The sequence below is a fragment of the Schistocerca gregaria genome, chromosome 5, assembly GCF_023897955.1.
Source record: "Schistocerca gregaria isolate iqSchGreg1 chromosome 5, iqSchGreg1.2, whole genome shotgun sequence".
In the NCBI taxonomy this organism is placed as follows: Eukaryota; Metazoa; Arthropoda; class Insecta; order Orthoptera; family Acrididae; genus Schistocerca; species Schistocerca gregaria.
The window spans coordinates 450,042,536-450,064,526 of record NC_064924.1 but is presented as its reverse complement, the minus strand read 5'-3'; the positions used below and the strand labels follow the sequence as shown (position 1 = coordinate 450,064,526).

The 21,991-nt window shown below is 41.0% G+C and overlaps 1 protein-coding gene across 3 annotated transcripts in view; it reads right to left on the bottom strand.

Annotated features, from left to right (window-relative positions):
* The window catches only part of LOC126271933 (probable ATP-dependent RNA helicase DHX35), a 208,887-nt gene that overhangs the window by 3,932 nt on the left and 182,964 nt on the right, over positions 1–21,991 (bottom strand). For 2 of the 3 annotated variants that reach the window (XM_049974353.1, XM_049974354.1), the window contains exons 8-13: positions 19,048–19,209; positions 18,814–18,960; positions 18,391–18,532; positions 16,047–16,333; positions 15,601–15,909; positions 8,674–8,827 (exon numbers count right to left, since the gene is read on the bottom strand). In XM_049974353.1, the coding sequence (XP_049830310.1) occupies positions 8,674–8,827; positions 15,601–15,909; positions 16,047–16,333; positions 18,391–18,532; positions 18,814–18,960; positions 19,048–19,209 (1,201 nt within the window). Of the gene's footprint in view, positions 1–8,673; positions 8,841–15,600; positions 15,910–16,046; positions 16,334–18,390; positions 18,533–18,813; positions 18,961–19,047; positions 19,210–21,991 lie in introns of those variants that run through there. The other variant, XM_049974355.1, reaches the window with a different exon arrangement.

Below are 21,991 nucleotides of genomic sequence, written 5' to 3'. Positions count from 1 at the left end.
TATTTTACTTATTATGAGCAACTCTCCACCTTTATTCATAATTATACCACAAATTTAGCTGCCAGCTAAAGAAGGATAAAGTACTTGATAATGACCTAAGGGCTGGAACCAGTCATGTTAACAAATACATATTCGTGTATTTGGTGCTCTATAATAAAAATGACAATAACTTATTTACACAGACAGGAAAGAATCGTAACACACAGAAAAAATTAATGTAGTGTAATGAAATTCCAGGAATACATTTGTCTACACAACATATTTAAGCAATTAACATTGCAAGATCACAGGTTACATCTACATCTACATGACTACTCTGCAATTCCCATTTAAGTGCTTGGCAGAGGGTTCATCGAACCACAATCATACACTGTCTCTACCACTCCACTCCCGAACAGCGCGCGAGAAAAACGAACACCTAAACCTTTCTGTTCGAGCTCTGATTTCTCTTATTTTATTTTCATGATCATTCCTACCTATGTAAGTTGGGCTCAACAAAATATTTTCGCATTAGGAAGAGAATATTGGTGACTGAAATTTCGTAAATAGATCTCGCCGCGACAAAAAACGTCTTTGCTTTAATGACTTCCATCCCAACTCGCGTATCATATCTGCCACGCTCTCTCCCCTATTACGTGATAATACAAAACGAGCTGCCCTTTTTTGCACCCTTTCGATGTCCTCCGTCAATCCCACCTGGTAAGGATTACACACCGCACAGCAATATTCTAACAGAATACGAATGAGTGTAGTGTAAGCTGTCTCTTTAGTGGACTTGTTGCATCTTCTAAGTGTCCTGCCAATGAAACGCAACCTTTGGCTCGCCTTCCCCACAATATTATCTATGTGGTCTTTCCAACTGACGTTGTTCGTAATTTTAACACCCAGGTACTTAGTTGAATTGAGAGCCTTGAGAATTGTACTATTTATCGAGTAATCGAATTCCAACAGATTTCGTTTGGAACTCATGTGGATCACCTGGCACTTTTCGTTATTTAGCGTCAACTGTCACCTGCCACACCATACAGCAATCTTTTCTAAATCACTTTGCAACTGATACTGGCCTTCGGATGACCTTACTAGACGGTAAATTACAGCATCATCTGCGAACAACCTAAGAGAACTGCTCAGATTGTCACCCAGGTCATTTATATAGATCAGGAACAGCAGAGGTTCCAGGACACTTCCCTGGGGAACACATCATATCACTTCAGTTTTACTCGATGATTTGCCGTCTATTACTATGAACTGCGACCTTCCTGACAGGAAATCACGAATCCAGTCGCACAACTGAGACGGTACCCCATAGGCCCGCAGCTTGATTAGAAGTCGCTTGTGAGGAACGGTGTCAAAAGCTTTCCGGAAATCTAGAAATATGGAATCAACTTGAGATCCCCTGTTGATAGCGGCCATTACCTCAAACGAATAAAGAGCTAGCTGTGTTGCGCAAGAGCGATGTTTTCTGAAACCATGCTGATTACGTATCAATAGATCGTTCCCTTCAAGGTGATTCATAATGTTTGAATACAGTATATGCTCCAAAACCCTACTGCAAACTGACATCAATGATATAGGTCTGTAGTTAGATGGATTACTCCTACTACCCTTCTTAAACACTGGTGCGACCTACGCAATTTTCCAATCTGTAGGTACAGATCTATCGGTGAGCGAGCGGTTGTATATGAGTGCAAAGTAGGGAGCTATTGTATCAGCGTAATCTGAAAGGAACCTAATCGGTATACAATCTGGACCTGAAGACTTGCCCGTATCGACCGATTTGAGTTGCTTCGCAACCCCTAAGGTATCTACTTCTAAGAAACTCATGCTAGTAGCTGTTCATGTTTCAAATTCTGGAATATTCCATTCGTCTTCCTGGTGAAGGAATTTCGGAAAACTGCATTCAATAACTCCTTTTTAGTGGCACAGTCATCGGTAACAGTGCCATCGGCACTGCGCAGCGAAGGTATTGACTGCGTCTTGCCGCTTGTGTACTTTACATACGACTAGAATTTCTTCGGATTTCTCGCATTGAAGTCCGTGCCAAATTTCATGCATCTGTAAGTTTTAGCCAATCTTCGGGATTTCGCGTTCTTCTGAACTTCGCATGCTTTTTCTGTTGCCTCTGCAACAGCATTCGGACCTGTTTTGTGTATCACGGGGGATCCGTTCCAGCATGAGATAAGACATTGCAAATGTGAAATGCTGGTACATTAATGACAGTTGTAACCATCAGAATGTTGCATGCAAACATGTATGCATTGTGTTGAACAGGTCCTGGAAGCCAGTTTGTTGGATGGAGTTCCATGCCTGTTGCAGTTGGTCAGTCAATACAGTGACAGTTAATGCTGTTTGTGGATGACTCTGGAGTTGTTGTACGATGATGTCCCACAAGGACTTGATTGGAGACATATCTAGTGTTCAGCAACATGTTGACACTCTGTAGAGCATATTGTGTTACAACAGCGGTAAGTGGGCAAACATTATCTTGTTGGCTGGAATGCTGTTCATGAATGGCATCACAACAGGTTGAATCACCAGATTAACATATAAATTTGTAATCAGCTTGTCTGACATAATCAGGAGAGTGCTACTGCTGTCATACAAAACCACACCCCAATTCCCCAGATCATAACTCCAGGTGTAGGTCCAGTGAGTAGCTTGCAGACAGGTTGACTGCAGGCCTCAACTGGCCTCCTTCCCACTAACATACAGACCTCCACCCTGCCTCCAATGAGCTCTCACTCACAAATCACAGTGGTTGGGGATCAGTGGAATGCATGCCACAGGATGTCTGGCCTGAAGATGTCCTTGAAGAAACCAATTTCCAACAGTTTATTGTGTCACTGAGGTGCCAGCTGCTGCTCAAATTGCTTTTGCAGATGCAGTACAATGCACCAGAGCCATGCAATGAACACAATGGTATCCCTTCTTGGTAGTGGCACTTGGCCACCCAAAGCCCAGTCTTCCAGCGACCGTACATTCTCAAGACCATTCCTAATAGTTCCTTCACGACACATTATTTCTGAGCACTGAAAGCTTGAAGTTAGTAGTTTAATACTCTTGAGAGCTGCTAAATAATGTTCCAGCTTCCAAAATGTGCTACATGACTTGAAAATCATATTACAGGCATAATAAGTTCCTTCACATTCGTTGTTGCACTGTGCTTTCATAGCTGTCTTGATTGCAAAAGCAAAACAGAGGACAGTTGGACTGGTAAAGAAACTGTGAGGATGCTTGAAGAATCTGGTTCTGAAATTATGATTATGGTTTTGAAATCATTGACAGTATTTCTGAATCACTCGCCAATCTGCTTGAATCCTTTATCTTATGAAGAGAAGCCACACAAAGAAACTGAAAAAGTTTACATCATCTGTGGGACTGCAGCAGTACTGTGGCCCAACTGGAATTTGTTAACAATGATTAGTTGAGTCACAGTGCAACAACATACTTGTCACTTCAGAATTTGATGAGTGTAACAACCAAGGTTGCAGAAGTCACTTACAGTATGTAGCACTGTACTGTACTGGGAAATAATTGCTAAGAGAAAAGTTCAATACATTAAGTCGTTTCCGAGTTAATTCACACTGAAGTTAACAAATCACGTCATTGTGCAAGCAGATTCACATGGTCCACCAGATACAATTAATGTCAGTTTTTCTGATAGCATAGATGATAGCGCACCAGACTGCTCAGCCTTTGGCTCGGGTTTGATCCTTACTACCACCCCATGTCCAATTTTTGTATCACATCTTGTTCAGCTTTAGAAAACCAAACAAAGAACACATTTGGTGACCCCACCTCTGGGAGGCTGCTTGAATTTGTGCACACAATGGCCTGATTGGCTAACTTCAATGCTAACTAAATCAGAAGTGCTGCAAAATATGCAATTTTTTCTTAACAATTATTTCTCAGCATAACCTACCCTGAAACACAATTACAAACTTTTCAGACTGTTTGTGACTATTTTGTATAGAAACCATGGTGGAAATGGTATAAACATTGTAGGCATTAGAAGTACCATATTTTGTAATGATTTGAGAATGTCTGCATAAATTCTAGAACCATTCAGCCTTACACCATCTCGAACACACGATAATTTAGATGTGAGTGGGAAAAAGAAACCCTATCTACTACAAGTCACCAGTCTGTGTGTGCAGGTCTGAAGTTTGTTGTGAGGAGACTGTAGACTCAGTGATCGAACGGCACCAACAAGTACTTGTCGGTCGATCTGTGGAAGTCGTAGCGGAAGCACATGGAAGAACCAAGGAACTTCTGTGTTATTGTGTGATGTTTTGTAATTGTGACTATAGTTAGTGACAAAAGTAACTCTTAACACAGACTTGCTAGAGGCAAGACATGTTTATGATTTCTATGGTTGTTAAACCAACTCTGTTGTAAATGTATCTTAATTGTGTCTAATGTGAGACAACACAGGTGACTTACAAGAAGTTGAATATTTATGTAAGAAATGATAATTTTGTTCTTTGTGGAAGTTGAAATATACCAAGATTCAACTATTCTTCGAGGACCTACTTATTTCACGAGTAGAGAGAGAGTCTCATATGTTCCTTTAACTAGCATCATTCTTTGGAGAAGAAGTTTTTGAAATTGATGAGGCTGGCTGGCTATCCAGAGTAGCTGTGCATACCACGTAAGTCAACTCATGTAAAAGAAGTGGGATGGTTGCAATCTAACTTCACACATTCTTGTCATCAAAAATGTTAGAATTTGTGGACTGTTATATACAGAATAGGACTGATGGTGTGATGTGAATAACTAATCAAACCACATACAGTGTCAAAACTACATAGATTTATGTTAGGAGGGTGTTTATCTGTGATGCATCCAAGTGGTGTACCAGAATAACAGTTAAAAATGTGTGTGTACCATAATGAAAAAAAGGCAGCATGTATAAAAGGTAATGATGTGTAGTAAAAGGATCTGGTTAAACAATGGTCCAACTGAGGCACGTACATTATGGCTACCTTAAAACTATTTCATGGTAAATATATAATACTATTCACAGGCAGAATGATTATAATAATGGTGGAACACAACCATGGATGCTTGAAAAATTAAACCTGAAGATATGACATTAGCATTTGAGGAACTAATAATTATTTAAAAGAAACGTGTTTGACTGTAGTTTGTTTACTTAAAGTGGACTCTGGGTTGTGGTTCAGATTATACAGGTTCTCAATTTCTTCTAGCAAGCTGCAATCTCTGGGCTGCAGTGGAAAATGCTAAGATTTTCATACGTCAGGTATCGAATACTTGTGAAACTTAAGATGGTTAGTTAAGGGTGATTTGGAGTTGCCTAAATCTTGGTATTCTTTAAATCAGATAGCAAATGTGTATCTTGTCTGGCTAATGAATAGACAATGACAATCATTGCATTTGATTTTGATTGCACCTGACTGTATGTATGACTTCTTATTACAGATTTACAAGTTAATACTTCATGAGACAATGAGAGAGTGATGTATGCAGAGAGATGGATTTTGAGTCAAATGAGAGACATTTGCAGTTATATATGTACTATTTTACAATCTTTGACCACTGCTTGCATCCCAGTTTATATCACAAGTGCAGCTAAGTCCTTACATTTCATTTTTAACTGCAAGCATATTGAAATGAGTGGTTATTTTCTTTATATAGTTTATATAGATAGTTTATACAGATTACAGTAACCATAGTCTCCTTAATGTTCAAGCAGTTTCCACTAAATGGAATGTTAAAACAGTAATGACAGTTCATAATTTATGTACTAGTTAGAGGATACACATTCTTTTTATCTCTTGTTGCTTGTAGCAACATTTTAGACTATTTTCTTCTTTATAGATACTCAGTGATGATGTTTACGTGAGATACTGTGATGGATCTTCTTAAATCTGATAATATTATAAAATTGAAGATAAAACTACAACTTCTGACAAACACATTGCATTCAGTTATGAATTTACAGCTGTTGCTTCATTTTATGTAGATGCGATATGCAAACATAATTTTGCAAACAATGATGTTTATACTGCAACAGGGGTAATCCCCTTTAGGATGGGGTTATGTCATGTCACCGCTTACCCAAAGGGGGAAGCAATACTCTCAATCAGTTTTCAGTAAGTTTTCATCAACACTTACTCCAAGAATCACTGTGAAGGTACTATTTATCACTGAGACAGTCAAGGTGTCGGATTTCTGGAAGAGTGATGGGATAATTATTGTTAACTGCCACTTATGTATTAATTCTGTGAAGTTTATGTACATTGCTGACATTATTTTGTAAAAGTAATAGAGCATGGTAATTGTAAACTGATCTTCACAAGCATGTGTGTCAATAGACATTTATACAGGAAGGGGAAGATGGAAGGGGGAAGGAGGGAAAGGTTCTGATTAGATTAGATTAGTTTTTCAATCCATAGATCCATGTTGAGGAGATCCTCGTTGATGTGGAACATGTCACCTTTTTTTTAAGCAGAAATAACAATACTAATAGTATAAATATATACAACACATCATTTGTTTCTATTAAAAAATTCGTCAATGGAGTAGAAGGAGTTGGCCACTAGTAAGTCTGTGAGGCTCCTTTTAAACTGATCTTTATTTGTAACTAAATTTTTTATGTTTGCTGACAAATTATTGAAGATGAGTGTTCCTGAATAGTGGACCCCTCTTTGAACTAAAGTAAGTGCTTTTAAGTTCTTGTACAGATCATTTTTGTTCCTGGTATTGTATGTATGAACTGAGCTGTTTGTTGGAAAAAGAGATATATTATTTAGGACAAATTTCATTAAGGAGTAAATATACTGAGAGGCAGTAGTTAGTATACCCAGTTCTTTGAAGAGGTTTCTACAAGATGTCCATGAGTTTACTCCACAAATAATATGTATTACACGCTTTTGGACTCTGAAAACGTTTGTTTGACTTGAAGAGTTACCCCAAAATATTATACCATATGACATTATGGAATGAAAGTAGGCAAAGTATGCAAGCTTTTTCACTTTTATGTTGCCTATGTCTGCTAACACTCGAATTGCAAATACAGATTTGTTAAGGCGTTTCTGCAGTTGTGTGGTGTGCTCCTCCCAACTGAATTTATTATCAAGTTGTAATCCCACGAATTTAAGACTGTCAACCTCTTCTATCTCCTCTTCTTCATACTTTATGCATATGCTGGGTGGAAACATCTTACAGGTTCTGAATTGCATGTAGTGAGTCTTTTCAAAGTTTAATGTCAATGAGTTGGCTTTAAACCATTTATTAATATCCATGAAAATATCATTAGCAGATCTTTCTAGAACTACACTCGACATACTATTTATTGCAATACTTGTGTCATCTGCAAACAAAACGAACTCTGCTTCTGGCAGTGTAACTGATGAGAGATCATTAATGTACACAAGAAAAAGCAATCGCCCTAAGATGGATCCTTGTGGGACACCACATGTAATTTCTTCCCATTCTGATGATGACTGATGACTTAATTCACTAGTCCCTTGCACTGACACCTTTTGTTTCCTGTTAGCGAGGTATGACTTGAACCGTTTTGCAGCACTACCCTTGACACCATAGAATTCTAATTTATTTAAAAGGATGTCATGGTTTACACAATTGAATGCCTTTGACAAATCACAGAAAATACCTGTTGCTTGTAACTTGTTATTTAATGAATTAAGTACATTTTCACTGTAGGTGTGAATAGCCTTTTCGATATCAGAACCCTTCAGAAATCCAAACTGTGTTCTTGACAATATGTTATTTGTGGTCAGATGGTTGAGAAGCTGCCTGTACATTACTTTTTCTCAAATTTTTGAGAATGCTGGCAAAAGTGAAATCGGTCTGTAGTTTGATGGCATCTCTTTATCCCCTTTCTTGAATAGAGGCTTAACATCTGCATATTTCAGCCAGTCAGGAAATGTCCCAGGAACTTAGAATTGTACTAAACTCACAAGAACATGCCTTAATTAACTTTGTTGATATTTCATCGTAACCACTAGAATGCTTTGTTTTTAAAGATTTTTATTATGGAAGCTATTTCTTTTGGTGAAGTGAGTGACATATTCATGTCCCTGAAGCTATTTGTAAAGGCTAGTTTCAGATATTCAAGGGCATTAGTTACTGATCCTGACAATCCCATTCTATCAGTAACGGATATAAAGTACTTATTAAATAGATTTGCCACACTATGCCCATCGGTTACTAATGTGTCATCTACCCTTAGTGCTATTTGCTCCTGTTCCTTTCTGATTCTACCAGTCTCCTCTTTCTCTATCCCCCATATTGTTATCTATTGCAATTTTAACAACAATTGTTAAAGACATAGTATTGTCTTACTGTGATCAGCCATGTAATGGTACAATTGTCCAAACATGAAATGTAGAAGTGTATAAGAATTCTGTAATGATTAAAAACTTTGTGCTTCAGGAGATTTTTTTTTTGGAGGGGGGGGGGTCTCTCCTATGGTCACAGGTGTGTTTTGTGAAAATAAAGTGCAAGTGCACTGAGGGTAATTTCAATACTGACAGTGTCATTTCCATATTTTGAATCATTACTAATATGTATCTATTTACTCAATCAACAGAACTGCACCATATGAGGCATTAAGGTCAGTAATATTATTACTGTCCCAATACAGTTACTACTGAAAAGGAGTAATATCTGTGTGCCAGTACTAACCATTGAGGCTGCTCCAGTGTATATATAACAGATGTTGGATGTATGTTTAAGACTTGGTCCCCTCGTACAGTCTTATAAACACCAGAGTAGTGAAGATAGACAGCATTTGGGAAGAGGCCTGCCGTAATGCAACGACAAATCACTTCTGTGTTACCTGCAGGAATATACTGCAAAAAATTAATGGTATTGTACAACACTAAAATGTCTTGACTTACACACAAATAAATACTTATAATCCTATACTACTACATGATAAATATGAGTTACTTTTTAATTGTGAATCTTTAGGAACCTATCTGCAATAGTCACAGTCATTTCATTATCATCCATAAAACTTATTGAAAATCATCTCATTTGTATAGCATCTAACTTATTCTAAGTATACTGTTATAAGCTACATTTGATGTTTGTCTTTTTGGTTCAAAGAGAAACAACTGCATTGTTAGCTGTCCCAAGTGGAAGATGTGCTCTGTTGGTGCTCCACAAGTTTGATTGCGAGAAACTGATGCAGTGTCCTCCTTTGGCACATCAGGGTAGAAGGTAACACAAATTTAACTAAGAAAAAAGTCTGTGCAATTTGTGTATTTATTTACAGGCATAAGTCAGCTTCCAAACTTGTCTTTAAATGGGACCACATGTGCCAGATCAGGTGCTAGTTGAAAATTCTAATACTTTGCTGTTTGAGTAATTTTTGCATCCTTTGATTTATTGTGTTTTCAGGTGTATCATGATATGTTTTGACTTTTGCAACATTTTTGAGTACAGGGCAGAGCTCATACTGTATTGTCAATTACAAATTTAATTTGCACTTTTTAGAAACATGTGACAACAGTTTATGGATTCCTTGTTTAACTACATCATTGTTGCTAAAATTGTTTCCTCGCATAGCCATTCTTTGTTTAAGAAGCTTCTCTCTGCATTAGCAGTTACAGGTTCCAATTACATTACAAACTGTATTCTAAAATTCTATGATTGTTACTTCATCAAAACATAATAATTTATATACTTTCCTTAGGTTCCAGCAGCAGTAATATGGACCCACTGGACAGGTAAAGTATCAAAATCAAGAAATTAGAACTTTAAATATTTTGTGACTTAAAGCTTTGCACTGTATGAACTATGACATTCTCATGCAAAAGTAGATTTATTTATGTGAAACGAAGCTGTTTGTATCTATTACACATACATTGCATAGCTATTCTGATTTTGAAGGAGTCTGATATATTGTACCTTGGTTCCTGTGTTGTTTCCAGAATAAATTAATTATCCTGCATTTACACTGTCACAATTTTCAAATGTTCTTTTCATTCATGATGCAACCAAGCATATAATAAAAATATCACTTATCCATTTTATAAGCCCGTACTGAATATCTGAAGATGCCAGATTAGTCACATGAAGTAAAATATTTCAGTAGTGCATCTGATGACTGAATTCATATTGGAACACCACACACCTCAATTGCCAAAACAAAGTTGTGCACCAAACTGTAGAAAAGAATACTAATCTTCCTGCTGAAAAGACAACTAATGAAAAATTTGAAGAAAGTGTAATTAGATGAATGATGAACACTAACTTCACTTAACAAAGGCTTATTCAGCACTTGCACATACAAGAGTGTGGAGCAAACTGCCTCCGGCCAGAACACATACAGTATACACTCCTGGAAATTGAAATAAGAACACCGTGAATTCATTGTCCCAGGAAGGGGAAACTTTATTGACACATTCCTGGGGTCAGATACATCACATGATCACACTGACAGAACCACAGGCACATAGACACAGGCAACAGAACATGCACAATGTCGGCACTAGTACAGTGTATATCCACCTTTCGCAGCAATGCAGGCTGCTATTCTCCCATGGAGACGATCGTAGAGATGCTGGATGTAGTCCTGTGGAACGGCTTGCCATGCCATTTCCACCTGGCGCCTCAGTTGGACCAGCGTTCGTGCTGGACATGCAGACCGCGTGAGACGACGCTTCATCCAGTCCCAAACATGGTCAATGGGGGGCAGATCCGGAGATCTTGCTGGCCAGGTTAGTTGACTTACACCTTCTAGAGCACGTTGGGTGGCACGGGACACATGCGGATGTGCATTGTCCTGTTGGAACAGCAAGTTCCCTTGCCGGTCTAGGAATGGTAGAACGATGGGTTCGATGACGGTTTGGATGTACCGTGCACTATTCAGTGTCCCCTCGACGATCACCAGAGGTGTACGGCCAGTGTAGGAGATCGCTCCCCACGCCATGATGCCGGGTGTTGGCCCTGTGTGCCTCAGTCGTATGCAGTCCTGATTGTGGCGCTCACCTGCACGGCGTCAAACACGCATACGATCATCATTGGCACCAGGGCAGAAGCGACTCTCATCGCTGAAGACGACACGTCTCCATTCGTCCCTCCATTCACGCCTGTCGCGACACCACTGGAGGCGGGCTGCACGATGCGAATGGTCCTCGCCGATACCCCAGGAGCAACAGTGTCCCTAATTTGCTGGGAAGTGGCGGTGCGGTCCCCTACGGCACTGCGTAGGATCCTACGGTCTTGGCGTGCATCCGTGCGTCGCTGCGGTCCGGTCCCAGGTCGACGGGCACGTACACCTTCCACCGACCACTGGCGACAACATCGATGTACTGTGGAGACTTCACGCCCCACGTGTTGAGCAATTCGGCGGTACGTCCACCCGGCCTCCCGCATGCCCACTATACGCCCTCGCTCAAAGTCCGTCAACTGCACATACGGTTCACGTCCACGCTGTCGCGGCATGCTACCAGTGTTAAAGACTGCGATGGAGCTCCATATGCCACAGCAAACTGGCTGACACTGACGGCGGCGGTGCACAAATGCTGCGCAGCTAGCGCCATTCGATGGCCAACACCGGGGTTCCTGGTGTGTCCGCTGTGCCGTGCGTGTGATCATTGCTTGTACAGCCCTCTCGCAGTGTCCGGAGCAAATATGGTGGGTCTGACACACTTGTGTCAATGTGTTCTTTTTTCCATTTCCAGGAGTGTATATACAGCTACTGAGCATTCCAGTACAATGATACTTGACATTTGTCAATACTTCTAGAATGTACTCGAACCCAATATAGACATTAAAATGGTATAGTCCAGGTGAGTTTTGAACCCATGGCCCTCCATTCAACAGTTTAGTATCATAACCACAACACCACGGTATTACTCGGCTTCTTCTGGGCCATTTCTCCCTCCTTAAGAGAACAGCATCTCAGTGTTACATCCTCCTAGTCTGGGAACGAGTCATCAGTCCTACATACTCTGACTCCATATTACTGATGTTCGCCCTGACAGTGATCTTCTTAGAATTTATTTTGCTGCTACACTCTTCATCACCTTTCCACCTGTTGCCTGCCCCTGGAGCTTTGAATTTACCCTGGGTGGCAGGATCCTTGTATGGCTTCATTCAAAGGATGTGGACTGTATCTCTGATCTTTCGTTGTCTTGCGTTGGGGTTGAAATCTTCAACTTCATAAGTAACATCAGACAACTGTCTTACAATCTTATAAGGTCCAAAGTAGCGCTTGAGGAGCTTCTCAGAGAGACCAACCTACCAAACGGGAGTGAAGGTCTAGATGAGGTCACCAGGGCAGAGGCTTGCGTCATACCTTCGGCGATTGTTTTCTCGAGCCTGCAGCAGGCGAAGTCAAGCTAACTGCCGAGCTTCCCCAGCTCTGGTTAACACCTGACCAATGTCGTCATTGTCCACGTCATCAGGAGGTAACGGAAACACAGCATCCATTGTTGTAGTCGCCTCACACCAGGAAAAATGGCATAAATCCTGTGGTGTCTTTTTTGGCAGTGTTGTAGGTAAATATCATGAAAGGTAGCACCACATCCTAATTGCTCTGCTCAACATTGACAAATACTGAATGCATGTCGGCCAAGGTCTTAGTAAGGCGTTCAGTAAGCCTGTTAGTTTGCGGATGGTAGGCAGTCGTCATCTGATGAGTAACGTAGCACTGACGGTTTCTCTCTGTCACAAGATTCAATTGAAAAACTTTCCCTCGATCCATAATTAACAACCTTGGGACACCATGTTTTAATACAATGTCTTCCAAAATGAATTTGGCTCCCTCAGATGCTTCTGCTGTTTTCACGGCTTTTGTAATGACATAGAGTGTCAGATAATCAGTGCAAACAATAATCCATCTATTGCCACTAGCATATGTCAGACATTGTCCCAGGAGGTCAATCCCAACAAACTGGAGAGTCGTTTCGGCTGGTGGAATTGGTATGAGTCGGCCAGGTGGTTTCTGAGGAACTGCCTTTCTCCTCTGGTACTCTCGATGGTGTGATACATAGGGACAGACACTCCTAAATAAACCTGGCCAGAAAAATCTCTTGTGGATCCAATCGTTTGTCTTAACAAATCCTAAATGTCCGGCCTCAGGTGTGTCATGGAATTTCTGTACAACATCTATGCACATGTGTTTAGGAATCACTGGTTGGCACCTCATTCCAAACGGATCAAAGTTTTTCTTGCCAAGTAATCCATTAACTACCTTAAATTGTCCTTTCATATCCTATGACCGATTTAAGGCAAGCATAATTTGAGATATCTTCTTCTGCTCAGCAGAGATATCCTGGAGTGCAGCGAGACAGTCACTATCTTCATCAAAATCTTGATGGTCTTGTACAGGGTTTCTTGACAGACAGTCGGCATCTTGGTGTTTTCATCCACTTTTGTACACTATGGCAATGTCATACTCTTGAGGACATAGTGTCCACCTGGCGAGCTGTCCTGTTGGATCCTTCAGACCTGTCAACCAACGAAGTGAATGATGGTCTGTAACAACTGTGAATGGCCTTCCATAGAGATACTGTCGATATTTGCACATGGCCAAGATCACAGCGAGACATTCTCTTTCTGTAGTTGAGTAGTTTCTCTCAGCTTTTGTAAGTGTCCTAGAAGTATAGGCTATAACCTTCTCTTTTCCATCTGAAATTTGCACCAGAACAGCACTGTGCCCACACCCACTGCCATCTGTGTGTAGTTCTGTAAGTGCTCTCTCACAGACCAAGTACAGGGCCAGTCTTCAAAGCTTTTCGCAGCACATCAAAAGTATCTTGTTGCGCACCACCCAGATAAATTTAGCAACAGCTTTTAACAACTCTTGGAGTGGCCTGGCTTTGATTAAAAAGTCTTTGATAAAACGTCGGTAATAAGAACAGAAAGGGAGTGAGACAGGGTTGTAGTCTCTCCCCGATGTTATTCAATCTGTATATTGAGCAAGCAGTAAAGGAAACAAAAGAAAAATTCGGAGTAGGTATTAAAATCCATGGAGCAGAAATAAAAACTTTGAGGTTCACCGATGACACTGTAATTCTGTCAGAGACAGCAAAGGACTTGGAAGAGCAGCTGAACGGAATGGACAGTGTCTTGAAATGAGAATATAAGATGAACATCAACAAAAGCAAAACGAGGATAATGGAATGTAGTCAAATTAAATCAGGTGATGCTGAAGGAATTAGGGAAATGAGACACTTAAAGTAGTACACTGACGGCGGCGGTGCACAAATGCTGCGCAGCTAGCGCCATTCGACTGCCAACACCGCGGTTCCTGGTGTGTCCGCTGTGCCGTGTGTGTGATCGTTGCTTGTACAGCCCTCTCGCAGTGTCCGGAGCAAGTATGGTGGGTCTGACACACCGGTGTCAATGTGTTCTTTTTTCCATTTCCAGGAGTGTATAATAGAGGGAAACATTCCACGTGGGAAAAATATATCTAAAAACAAAGATGTGACTTACCAAACAAAAGCGCTGGCAGGTCGATAGACACACAAACAAACACAAACATACACACAAAATTCAAGCTTTCGCAACCGACGGTTGCTTCGTCAGGAAAGAGGGAAGGAGAGGGAAAGCCCTGTCCCTTAAAACCCACATCCTTTCATCTTTCCCTCTCCTTCCCTCTTTCCTGAAGAAGCAACCGTTAGTTGCGAAAGCTTGAAATTTTGAGTGTGTGTGTGTTTTATTTAATGTGCAAGACTTACCAAGCGGGAAAGTGCCGGCAGACAGGCACAATGAACAAAACACACAAACACACACACAGAATTACTACCTTTCGCAACCGATGGTTGCTTCTTCAGGAAAGAGGGAAGGAGAGGGAAAGTCGAAAGGATGTGGGTTTTAAGGTAGAGGGTAAGGAGTCATTCCAATCCCGGGAGCGGAAAGACATCTCTTAGGGGGAAAAAAGGACAGGTGTACACTCGCACACACACACACACACACACACATATCCATCCACACATACACAGACACAAGCAGACATATTTAAATATATTTTTCCCATGTGGAAGTTTCTTTCTATTTTATATGGGCTCTCCAATCTCAAGACAAAATTTTCAGTTCTGCCAGTCTTTGCTGTGGTTATCCTGATCTTACAAATTTATTGATTTACTTGTATATAAAAAAACTAATTTAAAAGATCACTAACTCTAGATCCATTCAGACCAGAATGCACAAGATTAACTTGAACAGCATATTAGCGATTAGCTCATTCCTATTATGGAAATTTTTTCATGGATAAAAAGATCAGTATCCAAAAAGTCATTGTAGCAACAGCTCAATGTTAAAAAGAGTGTGGAAATGAAGCAACTACAACTTCACAGAGAAAAGTATTTTCCCCATCATGAATCAGAATAGCCACATTGGAGTTGATCCTTGCTTCTCCTCATGAAGAGTCCTAAATTTTATTAGCACACTTGGGTCATTACAGTGATGGTCAAGGTTATATTTAAAAGAAGCAGCAGAACTGGTTGTAGTTGTGCCTTCTAAGGACTGACATGAGTATCTTCTGTTTCCTGTCAAAACTGGAAAATTCTAATGAAGTGTGGAGGAGTGATGCAAGCAACCACCACCCATCACATTTGATAAAACTGATCAAGCATTAAATAAGTTCATACATACCTTCACAAGATATAATAGGAATATTGAAGTGGTGTAGAAGTTTGCTCATTTGCTGTCTAATTTCAGATGCTCTACGCAGCCCTTTATAATTGAGAAAGTTTGTGTGGCACCATTCTCGAGACATCTCATGCTTTATGAAGGAATTGTAAACATTGAGGTATGTCAAAAGATCACCTTCTGAAACTTCAAATTTTCTCTTTGCAATGCGAGCCTTAATTGCAAGCTGGCCAATGCTAGGCTTGGTAAAAACATTTTGAACCTGCAGCATTGCAATTATTGACAGCATTTCCTCTGAGCAGCCAAATTCACCTAAGGCAGAGTATAAAATCAAGTTAAATTGCTTACATTTATCCAGACTCATACTCTGTTCTTACACATTCAACAATTACTATTCTTATATAGCTTATTAACATGCTTCAAAAAACATGAAAATGTATATAACTTACCAGAAATAATTAAACATTTTGAAAAGAGAGGTTCAATTGGAAACTCTGCCATTGTTACTCCAAGTGGTTTTGTCAGCTGCCCATCTCTGTCTAATGCTCCAAGAGCATACAACAATTCAAGACCAGAAAGAAGATTCTTGGCTGGTGGTGGGGAAGGAAAGTTAAATCGTAGCACATTGTCAATTCCAAGAGCTTTCAACTGCAAAATTGCCATCGATAAATCTGTTCGTTGCATTTCAGGTGGAGTAGCTTCTACAAGATCTTTGAAGGCCTCTTCTGTGTATAGCCTGTAAAAAGTAATGGAACACTTTGATGTAAAGATTTGTTTACTTAACTGACTGCAAATTAAATACAGGGTGCGGCAGAACCAACTAAGCAGTTTTAAGGAGCAATAAAAAGTAAATCTGGGTGTATAGAGAAAAAATGTTTTTATTTTCTAAATTAGCACAATACACAATTTTACATTCATATTGTTTTGAAAATAATGTCCTCAAGATGCCAGCCTTTAGCATCAATACATTGTTGTACACAATCCCTGAAGTTTCGAGCAGCTTTTGCATACATATAGTGGGATATGGCATTCACTTCATCAATAATCCACTCTTTTTAACTCGGGTAGGGTGTGAGGGCGGCTTTTGAGAACCTTTCCTTCAGATATCCCCAGAGAAAGTAGTCACAAATGCTCAAATTTGATGACCATGCAGGCCACCCGACATCACTCCTCAAAGAGACGAGGCGTCCTGGAAACGTTTCTCTCAAAACATCAAGTGAAATTCGAGATGCGTGAGCAGTAGCTCCATCCTGTTGGAACCACAAGTCTCCCAGTCCATGTTCTTCAACAATCTCATCCATTCTGGGTTGCAGAAAATTTTGCAACATTGAAACATAACATGTGGAATTCACCGTCATGGTCACTCCTTCCTCCTCAAAAAAGTAATGGCCTAGCACACCAAATTGTGGTATGGCACACCACACTGTCTCTTTAGGAGTATGTTGCAGCCTTTCATGAATAATTCGGGGGTTATTTTCAGCCCAGTAACAAAAGTTATGCTTTTTCACGCATCCACTAAGATGAAAATGTGCCTCGTTGCTACTGAAGAAAGCTGCATTCTGAGGGATCTGAGCAAGCATTTGCTCACACATATTTTGATGGTTGGCATAGTCTGCTGGGTGTAATTCTTGAGAAATCATTATTTTGAAAGGGCAGAACTTCAAATCGCATTGCAGAATCCTTCTCAAACTGTGGTCCGAAATCCCCAATGCAACAGCATGTCGTTGAGCAGAATGTTGCAGAGAGTGTTAAACTGCTATTCTCACCTGATGCACATTTTCTGGCATTCTGATGGAACTGCGTCAGCCATGTGTATCTATTCTTAGTGTGCTACCAGTTTCCTCCTACTGCGGAATGGCATTGTTGTGTGGAATGTTGAACTGTTGACGAAAAGCACATTGTGTAGTGATCACAGATCTGTTGTTTTCATAATGAGTGCAAACGGCAAAACCACAATGTGCATCAGTCCAGACCATGTTGGCTACTGAAATGGGGTCAACCAGTGAACAAAGACAGACCACATGCAACTGTCTACCCCCACCACAGCCCCAGCAGTAATTGATAGAAATTGCTTAGTCGGTTCTGCCACACCCTGTAGTGGACAGTAACGTAACCAAAAGGGTTCTATCATTAATATCTTTTCTCAAAGAATATTTTAATTCAACAATGTTATGAAAATGATAGTCGCTATTCACCCTATGGCGGAGATGATGAGTGCCAGATAGGCACAACAAAAGACTGTCAGCAAGTGAACTTTCAGCCAACAAGGCCTTCATCAGAAATAGGCAAAAAAAAACACAGACATACACACACACTGTGTGTTTCCAACGAAGGCCTCATTTGCCAAAAGCTCATTTTCTGACAGTCTTTTTGTTGTACCTCCCTGCAACTCAGCATCTCCGCTATATGGTAGGAACTATTCTTTTCATAATATTGTTACATTCCATCCTGGATTTTCCATTGTTTAATATTTTAATTCATATTTAATTACTATTTTTCACTTACATATTTAGCATATCAACATCATTAAGTATAGTAAGAGCATGTTTAGTAGTGTAAGAGCATGTTTAAAAATAGTGTACAACCAAACATGGTTGCAAGTGAGCTGAACACTGAGCTAATGTTTAGGTACGTGAAAAATTTAGTGCTAGTCCATTTTTTTCCTAATGCATTTTTTGCCTAATGCTTTCAGATAACGAGACTAGCCTGTACTTTTTATGTGATATGGGTCATCCTTTTGAGCCCAGCTTTCAGCTTTTATATTCCGTAAAACTGTTGTTTGAAGCAACTCACCTGTACACTTTTCCTACACGTACTCGACCTGCTCTGCCTGCCCGCTGCTCAGCTGATGCCTGTGACACTGGCACGACAACCAATGAGTCTGCATGGTTCTCCGGATTAAACCAGCGCAACTTCACAAAACCACAGTCCACAACTGCAATGCATACAAAGAAATATCTTCATGGTCATGTGCAACCATATGTATGCAATTACCGCATACACAGAATTATTACATTTATTTTTTGCTTGTCAGTTCAAGGGGAAATTCTGTTAACATTAAAAATGATTTTGTCTTTGTTTAAATGTGATGCAGAAGAGTTATGATAATCTGGCACCAATCATTTACAGAATCCACACATTTGATTAATTATAATTCAATGTATGTGTGTCAGATCACTCATTCTAAATGGATGCAGAATGCACATAAATAATTACCATACACAATTCCTGGAATTGTTACAGATGTCTCAGCTATATTAGTTGATATTACAACCTTCCTCATACCTCGAGGAGTAAATCGAAACACTTTCAATTGCTCTCCATTAGGTAGGGAGCCATACATAGGCAGGATAAGAAGTTTACCTGAAATATTAAGACAATGAAATGTTTTTAATCTACGAGTACACTACATTTAAGTGCATCATTTCACTGATTTATATCTCCAGTTACCTTTGTCAGATTTAAGATGAGCTGCACGCTCTTTCAAAACTGACACAGCTCTCTCCACCTCTTCCTGGCCTGTGAGGAAGGCCAGTATGTCTCCTAATGGTTCATTTTCATGGATTTTTATAACTGTATCGACAACTCCTTGAACATAGTCGGCTACTGGTTCTACACAATCAAATTTCATATTATTTTTAGATCTCTACAGAATAAAAGTTATCATGCCTCAAAACATGTGTTTGTAGGAGGGAGGGGGGGTTGCACGCATGAGACATTACACAACACCTATAAGCAAATAAAACAGTAAAAATGTATGAATATTTATGTTACAGTTACATATATGTAAAAGAAGCATACTTGCAATGAATATTTTGCGAACACTGAAACTGAAATAACCTGATAAGTATTTTTCACTATAAATGAAGCCTTTAATGACTATGTTCCCTTCAGCAGGTGCATGTAACTTCATATGTATAACCTTGGCATATGAGTTCAATGAGGGCATTGAAATATCTGCATTAGGGAAAGTGCCGGCAGACAGGCACAATGAACAAAACACACAAACACACACACAGAATAACTAGCTTTCGCAACCGATGGTTGCTTCTTCAGGAAAGAGGGAAGGAGAGGGAAAGACGAAAGGATGTGGGTTTTAACGGAGAGGGTAAGGAGTCATTCCAATCCCGGGAGCGAAAAGACTTCCCTTAGGGGGAAAAAAGGACAGGTGTACACTCGCACACACACACATCTCCATCCGCACATACACAGACACAAACAGACATATTTAAAGGCAAAGAGTAAGGGCAGAGATGTCAGTCGAGGTGGAAGTACAGAGGCAAAGAAGTTGTTGAAAGACAGGTGAGGTATGAGCGGCGGCAGCTTGAAATTAGCGGAGGTTGAGGCCTGGCGGATATCGAGAAGAGAGGATATACTGAAGGGCGAGTTCCCATCTCCAGAGTTCGGATAGGTTGGTGTTGGTGGGAAGTATCCAGATAACTCGGATGGTGTAACACTGTGCCAAGATGTGCTGGCCGTGCACCAAGGCATGTTTAGCCACAGGGTGATCCTCATTACCAACAAACACTGTCTGCCTGTGTCCATTCATGCAAATGGACAGTTTGTTGCTGGTCATTCCCACATAGAAGGCATCACAGTGTAGGCAGGTCAGTTGGTAAATCACGTGGGTGCTTTCACACGTGGCTCTCCCTTTGATCGTGTATACCTTCCGGGTTACAGGACTGGAGTAGGTGGTGGTGGGAGGGTGCATAGGACAGGTTTTACATCGGGGGTGGTTGCAAGGGTAGGAGCCAGAGGGTAGGGAAGGTGGTTTGGGGATTTCATAGGGATGAACCAAGAGGTTACGAACGTTAGGTGGATGGCGGAAAGACACTCTTGGTGGAGTGGGGAGAATTTCATGAAGGATGGATCTCATTTCGGGGCAAGATTTTAGGAAGTCGTATCCCTGCTGGAGAGCCACTTTCAGAGTCTGATCCAGTCCCGGGAAGTATCCTGTCACAAGTGGGGCACTTTTGGGTTTCTTCAGTGAGAGGTTCTGGGTTTGAGGGGATGAGGAAGTGGCTAAACATGCCTTGGTGCATGGCCAGCGCATCTTGGCACAGTGTTACACCATCCGAGTTATCTGGATACTTCCCACCAACACCAACCTATCCGAACTCTGGAGATGGGAACTCGCCCTTCAGTATATCCTCTCTTCTCGATATCCGCCAGGCCTCAACCTCCGCTAATTTCAAGCTGCCGCCACTCATACCTCACCTGTCTTTCAACAACTTCTTTGCCTCTGTACTTCCGCCTCGACTGACATCTCTGCCCTTACTCTTTGCCTTTAAATATGTCTGCTTGTGTCTGTGTATGTGCGGATGGATATGTGTGTGTCTGCGAGTGTACACCTGTCCTTTTTTCCCCCTGAGGGAAGTCTTTCCACTCCCTGGATTGGAATGACTCCTTACCCTCTCCCTTAAAACCCACATCCATTCGTCTTTCCCTCTCCTTCAGTCTTTCCTGAAGAAGCAACCATCGGTTGCGAAAGCTAGTAATTCTGTGTGTGTGTTTGTGTGTTTTGTTCATTGTGCCTGTCTGCCGGCGCTAAGATTCCGAGACTTACCAAGCGGGAAAGCGCCGGTAAATAGGCACAATGAATAAAACACACAAACACACACACAGAGTTTCGAAACCAGCAGCTGCTTCATCAGGAAAGAGGGAAGGAAAGATGAAAGGATGTGGGTTTTAAGGGAGAGGGTAAGGAGTCATTCCAATCCCGGGAGCGGAAAGACTTACCTTAGGGGGAAAAAAGGATAGGTTATACTCGCACGCACACACACACACACACACACACACACACACACACACACACACACACAAGCAGACATATTTAAAGGCAAAGAGTTTGGGCAGAGATGTCAGTCGAGGCGGATGTGCAGAGGCAAAGATGATGTTGAATGACAGGTGAGGTATGAGTGGCGGCAACTGGAAATTAGCGGAGATTGAGGCCTGGTGGATAACGAGAAGAGAGGATATATTGAAGGGCAAGTTCCCATCTCTGCAGTTCGGAGAGGTTGATGTTAGTGGGAAGTATCCAGATAACCTGGATGGTATAACAGTGTGCCAAGATGTGCTGGCCGTGCACCAAGGCACGTTTAGCCACAGGGTGATCTTCATTACCAACAAACACTGTCTGCCTGTGTCCATTCATGCGAATGGACAGTTTGTTGCTGGTCATTCCCACATAGAAAGCGTCATAGTGTAGGCTGGTCAGATGGTAAATCACATGGGTGCTTTCACACGTGGCTCTGCCTTTGATCGTGTACACCTTCCGGGTTACAGGACTGGAGTAGGTGGTGGTGGGAGGGTGCATGGGACAGGTTTTACACCGGGGGCGGCTACAAGGGTAGGAGCCAGAGGGTAGGGGAGGTGGTTTGGGGATTTCATAGGG